The sequence below is a fragment of the Bos grunniens genome, chromosome 15 (assembly GCF_055505025.1).
Source record: "Bos grunniens cultivar Pamir isolate PY7600 chromosome 15, Bosgru_T2T1.0, whole genome shotgun sequence".
Classification (NCBI taxonomy): Eukaryota; Metazoa; Chordata; class Mammalia; order Artiodactyla; family Bovidae; genus Bos; species Bos grunniens.
The window spans coordinates 38,807,367-38,824,259 of NC_141179.1; the positions used below are offsets into that span (position 1 = coordinate 38,807,367).

At 36.1% G+C, this 16,893-nt stretch overlaps 1 protein-coding gene across 1 annotated transcript in view; it reads left to right on the plus strand.

Moving 5' to 3' along the window:
• Window positions 1-15,784, plus strand: part of COPB1 (coat protein complex I subunit beta 1) — a 34,706-nt gene extending 18,922 nt beyond the window's left edge. The window contains exons 14-22 of the mRNA XM_086339885.1: window positions 93-213; window positions 4,904-5,131; window positions 5,290-5,469; window positions 7,807-7,951; window positions 8,899-9,018; window positions 11,587-11,732; window positions 12,322-12,411; window positions 13,352-13,507; window positions 15,438-15,784. Coding sequence (XP_086196011.1) covers window positions 93-213; window positions 4,904-5,131; window positions 5,290-5,469; window positions 7,807-7,951; window positions 8,899-9,018; window positions 11,587-11,732; window positions 12,322-12,411; window positions 13,352-13,507; window positions 15,438-15,497 — 1,246 coding nt within the window. The 3' untranslated portion in view covers window positions 15,498-15,784. The remainder of the gene's footprint in view (window positions 1-92; window positions 214-4,903; window positions 5,132-5,289; window positions 5,470-7,806; window positions 7,952-8,898; window positions 9,019-11,586; window positions 11,733-12,321; window positions 12,412-13,351; window positions 13,508-15,437) is intronic.
• Window positions 15,785-16,893: the final 1,109 nt, after the last annotated feature.

The window sequence follows — 16,893 nt, forward strand, 5'->3', positions numbered from 1 at the left end:
GAGTATGAAATAGGCTTCCTTGAGTCATTTGTACAAAAGCTGCATGCTGCTTAAGAAGTTGGTGGGTTTCATTTGCCTTGATTGCTTTGCAGACCTCCCCTAAGAGGATTCCTTCTGGATGGAGATTTCTTTGTTGCTGCCTCCCTTGCCACAACTCTGACCAAGATTGCCTTGCGCTATGTGGCTTTGGTTCAGGAGAAGAAAAAGCAAAATGTAAGTTCATTTATTCTACATTTACCTAAAATGAGTATTGAGTGCCTGCTATATGCATTGAACAGTGAGGACCCAAAAGTGAATGAATGCTTAATTCCTGTCATAAAAGAGCTTATGCTTTAAATGGGGAAATGGACACAGTAATATAATGAAATATAGATATATAGTATAATGATTGTAAAATTGACATAGTAATGTAATAACAACACAGTATGATTAGTCCAGTGGAAGTGATACATGGGTTTATGAAGTTATTTCTGATTGCTGGGATTAGTCAGAGCCCAGTGAAGGAAATGCCTGTCTCTCTAGCATCTTCATCCTGCCAGTCATAGTCTGTTTTATCCTAGAAATGCCTCTTAAATATATTCCCATTTTTGCAGTTCATACCTTCTTCGTGGCTTCTGACCATTCTGACTATATACTCATTTACAATAATGTACTGTCGTTCTACCCAACCACTACTGCCATCCTTTATGTTATTGTCCTATATTTTATTTCTGCGTGTCATTTAATCAACACTGTGATGCGTTATTATTATTTTTCCTTTAAATAGTCAGTTATCTTTTATGTATATATGTACCATTTCTTTCCCTTTTCTTATTTACCTAGTGACCAGACTCATGTTGGGAAGGGATATACTTGCAAGTTTTAAGTAATTGAGAGTTGGAAACAGGACACAGTTCAAGTACCTTTTTGGGTTTTGTGTTTTTTTTTTTCATTTTTGCTTTGTTTATTTTCATATTTTTCTTCATGGTAAAATACATGTAACATAAAGTTTACCATTTAAACTATTTTTAAGTGTACTGTTCAGTGTTGTGAGTACATTCAAATTGTTAGCCATTACCACTATCCCTCTCCAGAACTTTTTCATCATCCCAAACTGGAAATAACCAGCAAACAATAACCCCATATTCCCTCGCCTAGTCCTTGGCCACCACCATTCTGCTTTTCTGCCTCTATAAATTTGCCTGTTCTACACACCTATTATAAATGGAATTATACAATATTTGTCCTTCAGTGACAGGCTTATTTCATTTAGCATAATGTTTTCAAGGTTCATTTGAATGATAGTGTTGTCAGAACTTCTTTCTTGTTTCAGGCCGTCTAATATTCTGCTGTTACTGTTTATCCATTCATCCATATAAATAGTCAGTTTTCTTCTAAATATTTTTTAATGAGAAAAAAGTTATACTTACAGTGTTTTTAATTTTTTTGTATACATGCAGATTTCTATCTGATATTTTCTTCCTGCCTGAAGAAGTTGATTATTCTTATAATGCAGGTCTGCTGAAGATGAATTCTCTCAGCTTTCATTTGCCTGAAAAAAATCTTTGCTTTCATTAAAAAAAAAATCACTTTGTGGTAAAACTGAGTGTTTTTTATTTTATTTTTATTCATATCTTTTTCACATTGTTAAAATAAGGAGTGATGTAATGAAAATTAATGAGAAAAAAATCAGTCATGGTTAAAACACTGAAGTACAAATCTTGTTAATATTGTAGTGGAGATAGAAACATCAAAAATAGGATTCCATTCAGTTCAGTTCAGGTCAACAAAAACCTTTCCTCAGAAAGAGTTTATTATGACTTTTATCTTTGAAACACTTTTTCCCTAGTAGTGATCATTTTGTGTTTTACCATATTGTAGTTTCACTTAACTTTATAACATTTTCCCTATGCTCTTCTAAACCCTTCCTAATCATAATAATATTTAATAGTTCCATAATAATCCATTAGATTCTTTCATGTAGTCAAACCTCCATATAATAAGACACTTTATTTTTAGATTAGGGATTTTTGAAGGATTTTTTTTTTTTCCTCATTTCAAGTAAGAGTTTTCTGAAGTATATTTCTTTTTTTTTTCTTCTAATTTTATTTTATTTTTAAACTTTACAATATTGTATTGGTTTTGCCAAATATCAAAATGAATCCGCCACAGGTATACTCCCCATCCTGAACCCTCCTCCCTCCCCATACCATCCCTCTGGGTCGTCCCAGTGCGCCAGCCCCAAGCATCCTGTATCATGCATCGAACCTGGACTGGTGACTCGTTTCATATATGATATTATACATATTTCAATGCCATTCTCCCAAATCATCCCACCCTCTCCCTCTCCCACAGAGTCCAAAAGACTGTTCTATACATCAGTGTCTCTTTTGCTGTCTCGTATACAGGGTTATTGTTACCATCTGTCTAAATTCCATATATATGTGTTAGTATACTGTATTGGTGTTTTTCTTTCTGGCTTACTTCACTCTGTATAATAGGCTCCAGTTTCATCCACCTCATTAGAACTGATTCAAATGTATTCTTTTTAATGGCTGAGTAATACTCCATTGTGTATATGTACCACAGCTTTCTTATCCATTCATCTATGCAAACTAGTACAGCCACTATGGAGAACAGTGTGGAGATTCCTTTAAAAATTGGAAATAGAACTGCCTTATGATCCAGCAATCCCACTGCTGGGCGTACACACTGAGGAAACCAGAATTGAAAGAGACACGTATGGGGAGGGGGGAGAGAGGAGGGTTCAAAAAAAAAAAGTAAATAAAAAAAATATATATATATAAAAAAAAAAAAAGACACAGGTGTACCCCAATGTTCATCACAGCACTGTTTATAATAGCAAGGATTTTTTAAAAAAATTTCCATCATATAGCTTTCCTCCTAAATCCATAAATAAGATTCAGAGGATCAGGTAAATTATAAGATGTGTTATCTCTTTTAATCATTTACTTTTATTTATGAGGAATAACTTACTTTGTAATTCTCTGAGGGCCCTTATTTATTTATTTAGGTCTTGTCTGTTCTTTAAATTATGCTTCTTAAAAATCTCCAACATTTTATGCCTTGGTTCTGCAAGTTGGGAGAGCGTTTCCTGGAATCTGTTTAAGAGAACCAGCTTTCTGGTAACATACTAGTTCAAGAAATTTGCCACCTTTGGTACAAGGCAGAAGGAGGTTTGGTTGTTCATCACCATGCTGTCTTGGCTTTCCTTCATTTATGGCTTTTCCAACACTCTTCATTTCTTAATGTAGATCTGACTTTCTCTCTGGTATCGTACACCTTTTGCCTAAAGAATTTGCTTTAACTTCTCTTGTAGTGCAGATCTGTTGACAGTTAATTCTTTAGGTTTTTGATTGTCTGAAAAAGCCTTTATTTCTCCTTCAGTTTTGAAAGATATCTTTGAGGTATAGCGTTCTCGGTTGACAGTTTTTTCTTTTAGCACTGTAAAGATGTTGCTTCACTGTTCTCTGGCTTTCAGTACTATCAAGATGTTGCTCTTGTGCCTCTTTGTGGAGTGTGTCCTGTTTTCCTTCAGCTGGTTTTGGATTTTCTCCTTATCACTATAATTATAATTTCAGGTTTCAGTCATTTGATTAGGATATGCTTTAGTGTGATTTTCTTTATGTTTCCTTTGGTTATGGTTCATTGAGCTTCTTGAATATGTGGTTTTATAGTTTTTATCAAATATGAGAAATTTTTGGTTATTATTTCTTTAGCTACCTTTTTCTGTCTCCCCTTCTCTTTCCTTCTAGAGACCATATCTGGACACAAAGGATTATTACATTTATCCTTCCCAGGCTTCTGATAATTTTTTCATATCTGTATGCTGATCACAATGTGTAGATACATTTACATCACAATGGTGGAAAACAGTACAGAAAACCAAGGGACCGGTCTAGGTTAAAAGGGGCTCAAGAGAATAATAATCAAATAAAATGTATGAACCTGGTCTTGGATTTAAAAAAAAAAATTTTTGTGACAATTAGGAAGATTTAATTGAATTTGGAGTGTAGTAGATATAGTTGGGAATTGTTACATTTCTTAGGTGAGATAATGATACTATGATTATCCAGGAAACTGTCCTGAATCAAGAGATGTTTGCTAAAGCACTTATGAAGTAAAGATTCTTGCTTTCATACGTTAAGCCAAAAAAATTGTTGTTGTTGTTTAGTTGCTAAGTCAGAAGTCTGACTCTTTGTGACACCATGGACTGTAGACCACCAGGCTCTTCTGTCCGTGGGATTTCCTAGGCTAAAATACTGGAATGGGTTGCCATTTCCTTCTCCAAGGGAACTTCCCAACCCAGAGATTGAATCCCCACCTCCTGCATTGCAGGCAGATTCTTTACCATTGAGCCACCTCAGAAGCCCAAGTCAAAAAAATAAATGTACATATATGGTTAGAATAAGAACACAGTTTTGGCAGAATATTAACAATTGGTGAAGTGTATCATTCTTGGGCTCCAAAATCAATGCAGACAGTGACTGCAGCTACAAGATTAGAAAGACACTTGCTCCTGAAGAATAGCTATGACACACCTAGACAGTGTATTAAAAAGCAAAGACATCACTTTGCCAACAAAGGTTGGCAAAGCAGTTCATGGGGTCACACAGAGTCAGACATGACTTGGAGACTGAACAGTAACAAAAAATCATTCTTTTAACTTTCCGAAGTTGGAAAGTGTGAGAGAAAATAGTTTTAAAATCTCTACTCAATCAGTTGGGGGTTAATGAAGGTTTTAGAGGATGGCAGGAAGGAGAAGGGTGTAAAAAAATAAAATCTAAAATATTCAGGTTAAGTGATATTAGGTTTAATTTCTTGGATTTTGAGTTATATTAAAGTGACATTATTGCATTTGGAGAAGCCTGACAATAAATAAACCATTTCTTTCCTTGTCTAGTCTTTTGTTGCTGAAGCAATGTTGCTCATGGCCACTATCCTACATTTGGGAAAATCCTCTCTTCCTAAGAAGCCGATTACAGACGATGATGTAGATCGAATCTCCTTGTGCCTCAAGGTCTTATCTGAATGTTCACCTTTAATGAATGACATTTTCAATAAGGAATGCAGACAGTCCCTTTCTCACATGTTATCTGCTAAACTTGAAGAAGAAAAATTATCCCAAAAGGTAAGGTATATACATGATAAAGGCATAAAAGTGCTTTGTGTTCTTTGTTGTTGATTTTTCAGTTCTCATGTGTGAGGAGTGTCTATGTTGAAGGCCTCCAAAAAGCTATCTTTTTTTCCCAAATTAATGAGAGTTGGTATATTGTTTTTGCAACACAGAAAGAATCTGAAAAGAGGAATGTGACAGTACAGCCTGATGACCCCATTTCCTTCATGCAACTAACTGCAAAGAATGAAATGAACTGCAAGGAAGATCAGTTTCAGCTGAGTTTGCTGGCAGCAATGGGTAACACACAGAGAAAAGAAGCTGCAGATCCCCTAGCATCTAAACTTAACAAGGTAACGATATATCAAATACACCAGTGGATTATTTAAATTGGCTGCTTAAGAAAGTACTAATCAAGAATTTGTTTGTCCTGCTATTTACTGTAAAAGAAAAATAACTAGTACAGGATATTTTTTTGTCCTTACTGTGATTGATAGGTTCATTAAACGTGAATTGAAACTCAGTGGAACCTGATACTTTTCTATATGCTAGTACTATTAGTCCTGTGGCTGATTTCATAACTTGTTCCAGTTGTGTGTCAAATTACCGTAAACTAAAACATTGAGCCAAGGGATCCTGAGAGGTTAACTAGAGCTTTTAAAACGTAGAACACTAGCCTCCTCCTCCACACCCTGCCCTCAGTTTCTCCTGTCCCCTGCTACTTTAAACAGTGCAACTCCACTTTTATATTCTTAATGTATTGAGTTCCATATAAGATTTCATTAGGAAAATTATTCTTATATCTCTCTTTTCTCAAATATTAAATTTACACATCCATGACCTAGTTTAATCCTTCCTCTGTTAGATAAGTAAACAGTCTCAAATTGATTTTTTTGCCCAAGGTAAGATTAGTGGCAGAATAGGAACTACTAAAACACTTTCTCCCTTAAAATTGGTAATTGATATTGACAGTATTACAGTTATAAAATTTTTTCACTTTGTTTTTTGAAATTGTGGTAAAATTTACATAAAATCAAATTTACTCTCTTAACTTACTTAAATATATATATATATCAGTTGATTTGGCTGCATCAGGTCTCAGTTATGACACTTGCTTAGTTGCCCTGCAACATAAGAGATCTTAGTTGCCTGACCGGGGATCAAACCTTCATCTCCTGCATTGCAAGGTGGATTCTTGACCACTGGACTCCCAGAGAAATCCCCTCTTAACTGTTTTTAAGTGTCCAGTTCAGTGGCATTAAGTACATTGACATTATTATGTAACTATCAGCACCATCTATCCCCTGAACTATTTTCATTTTTCAAAACTGAAACTCTATGCCCATGAAACAATATTTCCCCATTCCCATCTTGCCTCAGCCCTTGGTAGTCACATTCTACTTTTTATCCCAGTAAATTTGACTATGCCGGGTACCTTACATTAGTGTAATCATACAATTTCATCCTTTTGTGACTGGTTTCTTAGTTCATTTAGCCTAATGTCTTCAAGGTTCATCCAGTTTGTAACGTGTCAGAATTTCCTTTCCTTTCAAGGCTAAATATATACCACATTTTGTTTATCTGTTCATCTGTTGATGGACACTTGGGTTGCTTCAAACTTTTGGTTGTTGTGAGTAATGCTGCCATGAAGGTGGATGTTTGGATATCTCTTTGAGGTCTACTTTCGTTTGTGTTAAACCCAGAAATGGAATTGCTGGATAGTATAGTGATTCTGCTTTAGTATTTTGAGGACTGCTGTACTGTTCCATGTAGCAAGCTGCACTGTTTTACATTCCAACCTTCAATGCAGAAGGGGTTCTGATTTCTCCATCTTCTTGCCAACACTTACTTTTCATTTCTGTTATAATAACGATCCTAATGGGTATGAAGTGACATTTTGTTTTACTTTTGATTTGCATTTCCCTAGTGATTAGTAATGTTGGATGTAATGTCTACTCAAGTCCTTTGAGAGTGATTTTAATCTGGTTGATTGTTTTCTATATGTTGAGTTGTAGGATTTCTTTATGTATTCTGGATACAAGTCGCTTATCAGATGTATGATTTACAAATATTTTCTTCCATTCTCTGGGTTGCCTTTTCACTGTGTTAATAATGTTCTTGGATGCACAAAAGTTTGTGATTTTTGATGTAGTCTAATTTACCTATTTTTTTCTTTTGCTGCCTAAGTTTTTGGTGAAATGTTATGTTTTACATTTTTAAAATATTATATATACTCTGGATTTTTCTTTTCTTTATTTTTTTTTTTATGGAGTCACAAAGAGTCGAACACGACTGAGCAACTGAACTGAACTGGATGTTCTTTTAAAAGTTTTGGTGGGGGTACATCTAAAAATTTATCTTCATGGAATTACAAGAATTTCTTGCTTGTAATTATTTTTCCCGAGTTTAAGTAACAACCAGTGAGTGTATGTGCTGAGGAATTTAACTGAAAATCTGTTCAAATCTATTCAGTTCCTAAGTTGAGATAATGTTTAATGTATTTGCTGAACATATTTAACATAGTAATGTGTAAGTTTCAATTACCATGTCTAAATTATAAAAGAATTTTATTATACCCATTTCGAATGACTGGTTTAATCTAAGTACATCTGTTAATCACCTAACATCCCTAGTCATTTGGCTAAGATATATTTGATTGTCTCAGTCATTTGATTGTTTTTGCCTGACAGGTTACCCAGTTGACAGGTTTCTCAGACCCTGTGTATGCAGAAGCCTATGTTCATGTCAACCAGTATGACATCGTCCTGGATGTACTTGTTGTGAACCAAACCAGTGACACCTTGCAGAACTGCACGTTAGAATTAGCTACTCTGGGTAAGGAAAGTTACCATAAAGGGAAAGTTTTATTATATGGTAAATCTTTATAACAGGTTACTAAGAGACATGTACAAGTTTTAGTATAAGAATTCTCTTGAGCTCTTTGTGACATTTTGAATCAAGTCTTAGTTTCTGAGCCTCTGTGATACTTTCTTATGCTTATGTTCTTTGGTACTACTAGATAGGTTCATTCAGTGAGCTTGATCTAACATATGTCAGTTTTTTAAAATATACATAAGAACTGCTTATATTACAGATTCACCAGATAGCTTAGTTAGTTTCAATTGCCTTAGTGCAGAACAAGGTATTTTCTGAGTTCATAACTAAATACATACCCCATGTGTGGCCAAAGTAATACATCATCACATTTAGCAATGTGAGTTTTTTTCCTTCTTCTTAATAAAGACACATTTACGCATCTGGCTTTGAAGTTGGAAAATACAAATTGTAAATAGGAACAGTGCACTTTCCCTACAAAGTTCTATATGACTTAAGCAAGAGTTAAGAGGCTTTAAGAAATCAAGGGAGAACATAGTTCTGCCCTGTCTTCGTCAGCATAGCTTGAGTCCTACATAAAGAACTGATTCTTTCTTCAGGTTGGTTTATCTTTCTTTGTAATGGAGTGTACAGTTTAAGACTTAAGCTTTTTGAAAAGTTTGTATCCATTCACTGAAATAAAATGGTATGCCCCAAATACAACCCCCCCCACACACATAAACGAATTTAAATATACGATTATTCTGAGAAGCCTATTACCTTTTAAAAGAAAATGTGCATATTGATGTGAATAATAGTGTTAAATGATTTTTTTTATCCTCATATTTGAATCATAATCCTTCTTTTATTCCTTGTTTTACCAGAAACTATTGAGCTGTATTTTAAGGTTTTATGATTGGAGAGGTTAATATGTATGTCTTTTTAGCCACATCTAAATTTTTTTTCAGGGGACTTGAAACTTGTGGAAAAGCCGTCTCCTTTGACTCTTGCTCCTCATGATTTTGCAAATATTAAAGCTAATGTCAAAGTAGCATCAACAGAAAATGGAATAATTTTTGGTAATATAGGTAAGGAATTGTTTTATAGCCTGTGATGTTTGGATGTTTTTATTAAGGAATTTCTGTAATGAGCAGCTGTGTGACATTTCTTGAGGACAGGACTTGAATCCATTCATTTATTGATTTATGGGACATCTGCTGTGCTATTCAGGGTTGTACTATGTTCTGGATGTACAGAAATGAGAGTCACTGTCCTCAAACTGTCAAGCAAGAGGAGAAGAATAAGTAATATAAAGTTACAATACAGTATGCTAAGAGCTAGGGTATATACTATGTGCTTTGGGATCATAGGGGGAAAATGCTAACTATGGAAGGCTTTATAAAGGAGGAAGGAATGTTATCAACCGTTGAACTAAGTCTAGAACTGTGCACAGGTGTTTGTTTCCAAGCCACCTAGGGATTAGCGTGCACAAAGATATTTAGTCAATAAGCTCTCTTTTTTAAAAAAGCAGTTTCTGTGGTAGGAACAAAAAAATCTCTGTCCTCAATAGCTTCTAGTTCAGTAAGGGAAATAGATAATGTACAGTACACAATGTTAAGCGCTGTGACAGAAGCCTGTGCTGGTGAAGTGGAAGTCTATGCAGAGATTCAGTTATTTCTCGCAGAGTGGTGGGGGGTTGGGAGGAGAGGCTTTGTGGAGGAGCTGAAGCTCAAGTGGGGTTTTGAAAGATCAGTACTTGGTCTACAGACAGAGATTCAGTTGAATCAAATGCAAGTAGTTTGATATACCTGGAGTTGAGAGTGGCCTAGAGCCTGATGGTAGAAAAGAGTGAGGTTGAGAAGGTTAGTGGCAGCTGTACTATACTTGTCATGCTAAGAATTTCAGACTTGATCCTGGATATAAAGAGGAGCCATTAAGGAACTATTGGTGAATCACATGATTAAATATTTCTATGGCAGCGCTAAAGAAGACTGGAAGAGGCAGGAAGGTTAGCTAGTAGACTTGCAGTAGCCCAGGTGAGAGATGACAGAGAGTTTGAACCAGCACAGTAATGGCCAGGATGAAGAGAAGGGCTGAATATAACAGATATTAAGGGGGTAGAATGTCCAGGACATGGTTATTGATTTAACAGTAAGTGGCTAGAGCAACCCTCAGATTTCCTTCTTGGGTGTATTGGGTTGGTGTTTATGTTAATCACTGAAATGGAATACAGGAGAGAAGGACTGAGAGATGTAATAAATTAAACGGTCTTTAAGTTACTGAAGGGCAGTTTGAGATGAGCCTGGAACTTAACAGAAGGTCTAAAGTAGAGATGAATATTTGTTTTTAAACCATAGAAATGGAAGAAATTAACTAAAGAGGGCATAAAGAGTTAGAGAGGGGAGATTTGAAAACTGAATCCAAGAGAACAAGAATATTAAAAGCTGTTCAGAGTTTTTTATTCAGAGCAATATTAAAAGAAGGAGAAGCCTGTAAAGGAAGTGTGGTTAGAGAAGTAAGGAAAAATCTTGAAGATGTGTCCAAAGCTGCAGAAGATCTACAAGAAAGGTCCTTTAGGTTACCTATCAGTGATAGTAGAACATTGCTTACGGAGTGTCTTGGGCAGTAGTGGTAGGTTCAGGGCTACATTGGACTTGGAGAAATAAAGACAGTGAGTGTAGATCACTCTGAGTGTAGGACCTTGGTTTTGATAAGATTGAGAGGGGGCAGTAGCCAGACAAGAAGTAAAGGATGAGAGATTTTTTTTTGAAGATGAGAGAGCCTTGACTATGTTCATAAACTCTAGTGGAAGAAAATCAGTATGAAGGTAAAGACATTAAGAGTAAAAGAGGTGATGACTGATGGAGTGAGGTCCTAAACCAAAGCAGGCATCACGGATGGCAGCAAGTATTAACCTTGAAGAGAAGAGGCAGCAAAAGTGAGGTGGTGAAAGTTGATAAGTTGATTCAGAGAAAAATACATTTATTTTTAGACGTGGGGCTGAAAATTAAAGGAAGTTATTCTTGGTAAGCTTGCTGCTGCTGCTGCTCAGTCGCTTCAGTCGTGTCTGACTCTGTGCGACCCCATAGATGGCAGCCCACCAGGCTCCCCTGTCCCTGGGATTCTCCAGGCAAGAACACTGGAGTGGGTTGCCATTTCCTTCTCCAATGCATGAAGGTGAAAAGTGAAAGTGAAGTCTCTCAGTCGTGTCCAACCCTTAGCAACCCCATGGACTGCAGCCCACCAGGCTCCTGCGTCCATGGGATCTTCCAGGCAAGAGTACTGGAGTGGGGTGCCATTGCCTTATACTGTGGGAACACTATTACCTGTATATCTTTCCACAGTGTCTATAACACATTGCAACTGCTATGTAAGCACTCATTGACTGAATCCTGGCCTCTGCCACTTAACCAGTTTTGTGACCTTGAGCAACTTAACTTTTCTGTTTTTGTTTCTCCATAAGATGGAAAGTAATAATACTGTAACTTGGGATTAATGGGAATATTAAATAAGTAATTAATTTGTAAAACATACACAATAGAGCTCAGTATTGAGTAAGCAGAACTATTTGCTAATATCATAGTTGTTATTTGGAAATATGAAAACTTTTAAATTAAAATTTGCCTTTGGTGATTGGGAATCTTTTTAAATTGCAGTTTATGATGTCTCTGGAGCAGCAAGTGACAGAAATTGTGTGGTCCTCAGTGATATTCACATTGACATCATGGACTATATCCAGCCTGCAACTTGTACTGATGCCGAATTCCGTCAGATGTGGGCTGAATTTGAATGGGAAAACAAAGTTAGTCCTTAAACTCCTTATCTTTCTTTTTGGCTAGTGTTGAGGGATTCTTTGATAAAATTAATCCCAGATGTGAAAAGCAAAGTCTTTCAGTATCTATGCTTACAAATTAGCCTTAACTGGAAAGCATGCAACTGGTTTGGTTAATTTACTGTTGTAAATTGGTGAGAGTAACAGTTCTATAATTAATCTAATTGTTCAAGACATTATAAACAATGTTCCATCCCTGTGTGTATGAATAGAAACTTACCATTGCATCAGTATCCGATAGAAGCTTTGCAAAGTCAGTGGCTTGCTAGCGAACTTTGTTCCTATGAGCCTTGATTTTTATTAGAACTATTTTATGTACAGCATGTTGACGGTCTATGAAGTTATCTGTACTCGAAAGTTCTGATACCAGCCTACAGTTTGTTGGATTTTGTAGATGTCATTTACTTTTCATTGCCCACCCTTTCCCCTTAAGTACTTGGAAGGAGGTTTTAATAGGACACATAAGTGATTGTTTTATCAGCCCCAAGATAAGAAATTCATAGCTTTCTCTCTGTTAAAAGTATAATCTCTTGACTTTTTTTCCTCTTCCTCTGTACAGGTGACAGTTAACACAAATATAGTTGATTTAAATGACTATTTACAGCACATATTAAAGTCAACCAACATGAAATGCCTCACTCCAGAGAAGGTAAGATTTGCCTGGGTACTTCTTAACTCTGATACAGAGTAATGGTAGATTCTTGGCTTTCTTGTATTTTCTGTAGTATATTGTGTTTTTACTTAGCCTGAGAAAAGCAGTGTCATTCTGGACTAGTTAGAAAAAACTATACCGTAGAATGTGTGAATCTGCTTACTGCTTTCTACTGAAATAGGAGCAGTATCTGCTTGTCCCTAGAGCAGTGACCCAACTAAATAGTCAGATTGACTTTTCTTTTCAGTCTTCTCCCTTTTAACTAAAAACTTTATTCCAGAGTGTACTAGATTAGAAAATGTCCATGACCTCTTCTTTTGATTCTGATTGTGGGTCAGAATATATCTGATCAAGTATGGAATTGTTAATGTATTCTGATTTTTTGCTATGTTTGTGTATGTATGAAAAAAAGACTAGAGAAAAAGACCAAAAACTGAAGCTGAGAATGTAAGGAAGTTTTCTTTATAAAATTTCTGCTAATGTTGTGGTAGTGATTTAATCAGTGAAAGAATACTGCCAGACCAAGTCAAGTAGGCTTTAATTCATGTTAGTCTATTCAACAGATAGTGAGTCTGATAAATACTCTATGCCCGATACTCTGTGAGCTGCTGGATATACAATAATGAAGAAAATAAAAATAGTCTCTTCATAGAGCTTAAGGTCTGGTGTAGGAGGCAGTCAAACAACTCTAAACAAAGAATATAGAAATGCAAATTAGGATAAGTGCTGTTTCTTTAAGATCAAGTTTATCGAGATACAGACAACAGTAAAGCTCACACATTTTACATGTATAGTTCTGCGAGTATCAACAGGTTCATACAGTCATGTATGAATAAGTGGTGAATAAGCTGCTTTAAGTGGTGATAATTTACCTGTGCTGTTTAGTCTTGCTTATGTGTAGTTCTCTAGTATTAAGTTTATCCCAAATTTCTTGCAGGCACTTTCTGGTTACTGTGGCTTTATGGCAGCCAACCTCTATGCTCGTTCCATATTTGGAGAAGATGCACTTGCAAACGTTAGCATTGAAAAGCCGATACAACAGGGACCAGAGGCCCCTGTTACTGGCCACATAAGAATCCGTGCAAAGAGTCAGGTAACGGTTGCTTTTTTTGAGATGGTCTCTGAACTGAATACAAAGAGAAAGAATCTGTGTCTCTCTCATTTCTATATATAGTGTCCTCTGGCATACTAGTGTTTTGTGCATTGCTAGTGCTCAGTTGCTCACTTGTGTCTGACTCTTTGCAACCCCGTGGACTGTAGCCTGCCAGGCTCCTCTGTCCGTGTGATTTTCCAGGCAAGAATACTGGAGTGAGTTGCCATTCCCTTCTCTGGGGGTCTTCCCGACCCAAAGATTGAACCCACATTTCCTTCATTGGCAGGTGGATTCTTTACCACTGAGCTACGTGGGATGCCAACCATCTTATGTAAAGTCCATTTAAATATACAATTTTATATACTTTCATCTCAATTCTGTAAATTTTTATCCCTTTAACCTTTGTTTTCATTTGGGATCCAATCAACAAGCTTGGTCTTAGAGAGAGGAGTTTTATAAGTTTTTTTTTTTTCTTTTTCCCTGTCCATTTTAGTGACCTTTGTATAAAAAGTTCTGGCATCTCCAGAGTGAGATTGAGCTGAGGAGTTCTTGCCCTTTGGTCTAACTGTTGCCCCAATAATTACTGGTCAAATATCTCAGTGCAAATTTTTGTAGCCTCTTAAATGCATATTTTAAAACTGGGTAAATAGAACAGACGTGTTTGGCTGTTAATGTTGGGGACCAGTGGGGGTCCCTTTTGGCCCATTTAACCTCAGGTGGGGTATAATATCAAATCTTGCTTTAATCACATAAATGCCCATTTTATTTATCCCATTTTAAATAACCACTAAAGATGTCTTTATTCTTGTGAAATAACTCTTCCTAAAAAAAAACCTCTACCTTGTTGGAAATTATAGCCAGTCTTTACTTACAGACTTTTATTGTTGACATTAGATGCTTATATATATGTATATATATACAATTCTTGTATTTATAATATATATTATTCATATCTATAATATATATTTATAATATAATTATATATTTGTTTTAATATTTATAACGATATATTATTTATATCTATAATATATACTATTTTAATATTTCTAATAATATATATCATATATATGATCTAATACAACCTCATTCTGGCTCAGACGGCAAAGAATCTGCCTGCAATGCAGGAGACCTGGGTTTGATCCCTGGGTCAGGAAGATCCCCTAGAGGAGGGCATGGCAGCCCACTCCATTATTCTTGCCTGGAGAATCCCCATGGACAGAAGAGCCTGGCGGGCCACAATCCATGGGGTCTCAAAGAGTCGGACACAACTAAGCGACTAAGCACACACACATATTTATAATAACCATACTTGGTAAAGAATACACCTGCAGTGCAGGAAACCCCAGTTTGATTCCTGGGTCGAGAAGATCTGCTAGAGAAGGGATAGGCTACCCACTTCAGTATTCTTGGGCTTCCCTGGGGCTCTTGGGCTTCCCTGGGGCTCAGCTGGTAAAGAAGCTGCCTGCAGTGCAGGAGACCTGGATTTGATCCCTGGGTTGGGAAGATGAGAAGGGAAAGGCTACCCACTCCCATATTCTGGCCTGGAGAATTCCATGGACTGTATAGTCCATGGGGTCACAAAGAGTCAGACATGACTAAGCAACTTTCGCTTTCACTTTTCACTCTTGAAATATAACTGCTTCCTTTAATAAATGGCCCACCTTTTGGGTCTGTCATTCTGGTTTATTTGCAGTCAGATTAATTCCTGTGGAGTGTTTGTGAATGTATTCTTTAGTTTTTTGAAATCTAGTGACTCTGTCAATCTAGCACTACAAGTACTTAACCAAGTGAAGCTTTGTTGAGTCTTTTTGTACATCCTAGTTTCAGTGTTGGTTGGTATCATTGAGTGGGGGCTTGGTAAGATGGAATAACCTACTGATTACATACGGTTTTAATAATTATGTATAAACATCTTCATTCTTTCTTACAGGGAATGGCCTTAAGTCTTGGAGATAAAATCAACTTGTCTCAGAAGAAAAATAGTATATAAGAATAAACAAAAAAGTCTTTGCAGCTTTACAGTTAAAATCTAGGTATGGGCTTACTGGACTCCAACATCTTTTGTACTCTTTTTGTGCTTTGTGTTATATAGAATCTGAGTTCATGCTGAATGCATTCCAGCCAATAATTTATAGCCTTTCCCTTAAATCAAGATTGATTTTAAAATTATAGTTTGTCTTTTGTCTTAACAGTTTTGAATGCTGTCCTCAAAGTATATAATGTTTCTCACATGTATCAAGACCATTTTCACAGTACAATAAACAGATCTATTCCTAAGTCTGTTGTCGTTTTATGAATAAATGTGTAATTACATAATTTTAGTTATGTAACAATGAATTTCTTTTAGTTGCATTATAGATTTCTATTATAAATTTAAATTGCTGTTTGAGTTGTGAATATATGAACTTTTTTAAGAGAATTTAAAGATACAGTGATATGAAATGAGATAGGCCTTGATTTACTTGATTAATGGTTGCTGCTGCTGCTGCTGCTGCTAAGTCGCTTCAGTCGTGTCCGACTCTGTGCGACCCCATAGACGGCAGCCCACCAGGCTCCCCCGTCCCTGGGATTCTCCAGGGAAGAACAATGGAGTGGGTTGCCATTTCCTTCTCCAGATTAATGGTTACTGACTTAATATTCTGACATCAGTTTATCTAAAAAATGCCTCATCGTGTTCTAAAGGGCTTTTCTCTGAAATTTAGGTTCTAGAAGAAAGTATCAAATACCTTGAGAAAACAGATCCATGTTCATTTTATCTTTTAATTAATTTTTATTGGCGTGTAATTGATTTACAATGTTGTGTTAGTTTCTGTTGTACAACAAAGTGAATCAGCTGTATGTGTACATATATCCCCTTTTTTTTAAGATTTTCTTCCCATTTAAGTCACCACAGAGCATTGAATAGAGTTTCCTGTGCTATACAGTAGGTGCTCATTAGTTGTCTATTTTATGCATAGTAGTCTATATATATATATATTCCAGTCTCTCCATACTCCCACTCCCCTCTTCCCCTTTGGTATCCATATGTTTGTTCTTTACGTCTGTGTGTCTATTTCTGCTTTGCAAATAAGTTCATCTGTAAAAATTTTTCTAGACTCCACATATAAGTGACGTTGTATGATATTTATTTTTCTGACTTCACTCTATATGACAGTCTCTGGGTCCATCCATGTCTCTGAAAGTGGCACAGTTTTGTTCCTTTTTATGGCTCATATTCCATTATATATGTGTATCACATACTTTTTATCCATTCCTCTGTTGATGAACGTTTAGGTTGCTTCCATGTCCTGGCTATTGTAGACAGTGCTGCAGTGAACATTAGGGTACATATATAGTTCTAAATTACTGTTTTCTCCAGGTATATGTCCAGGAGTGGGATTGCTGGG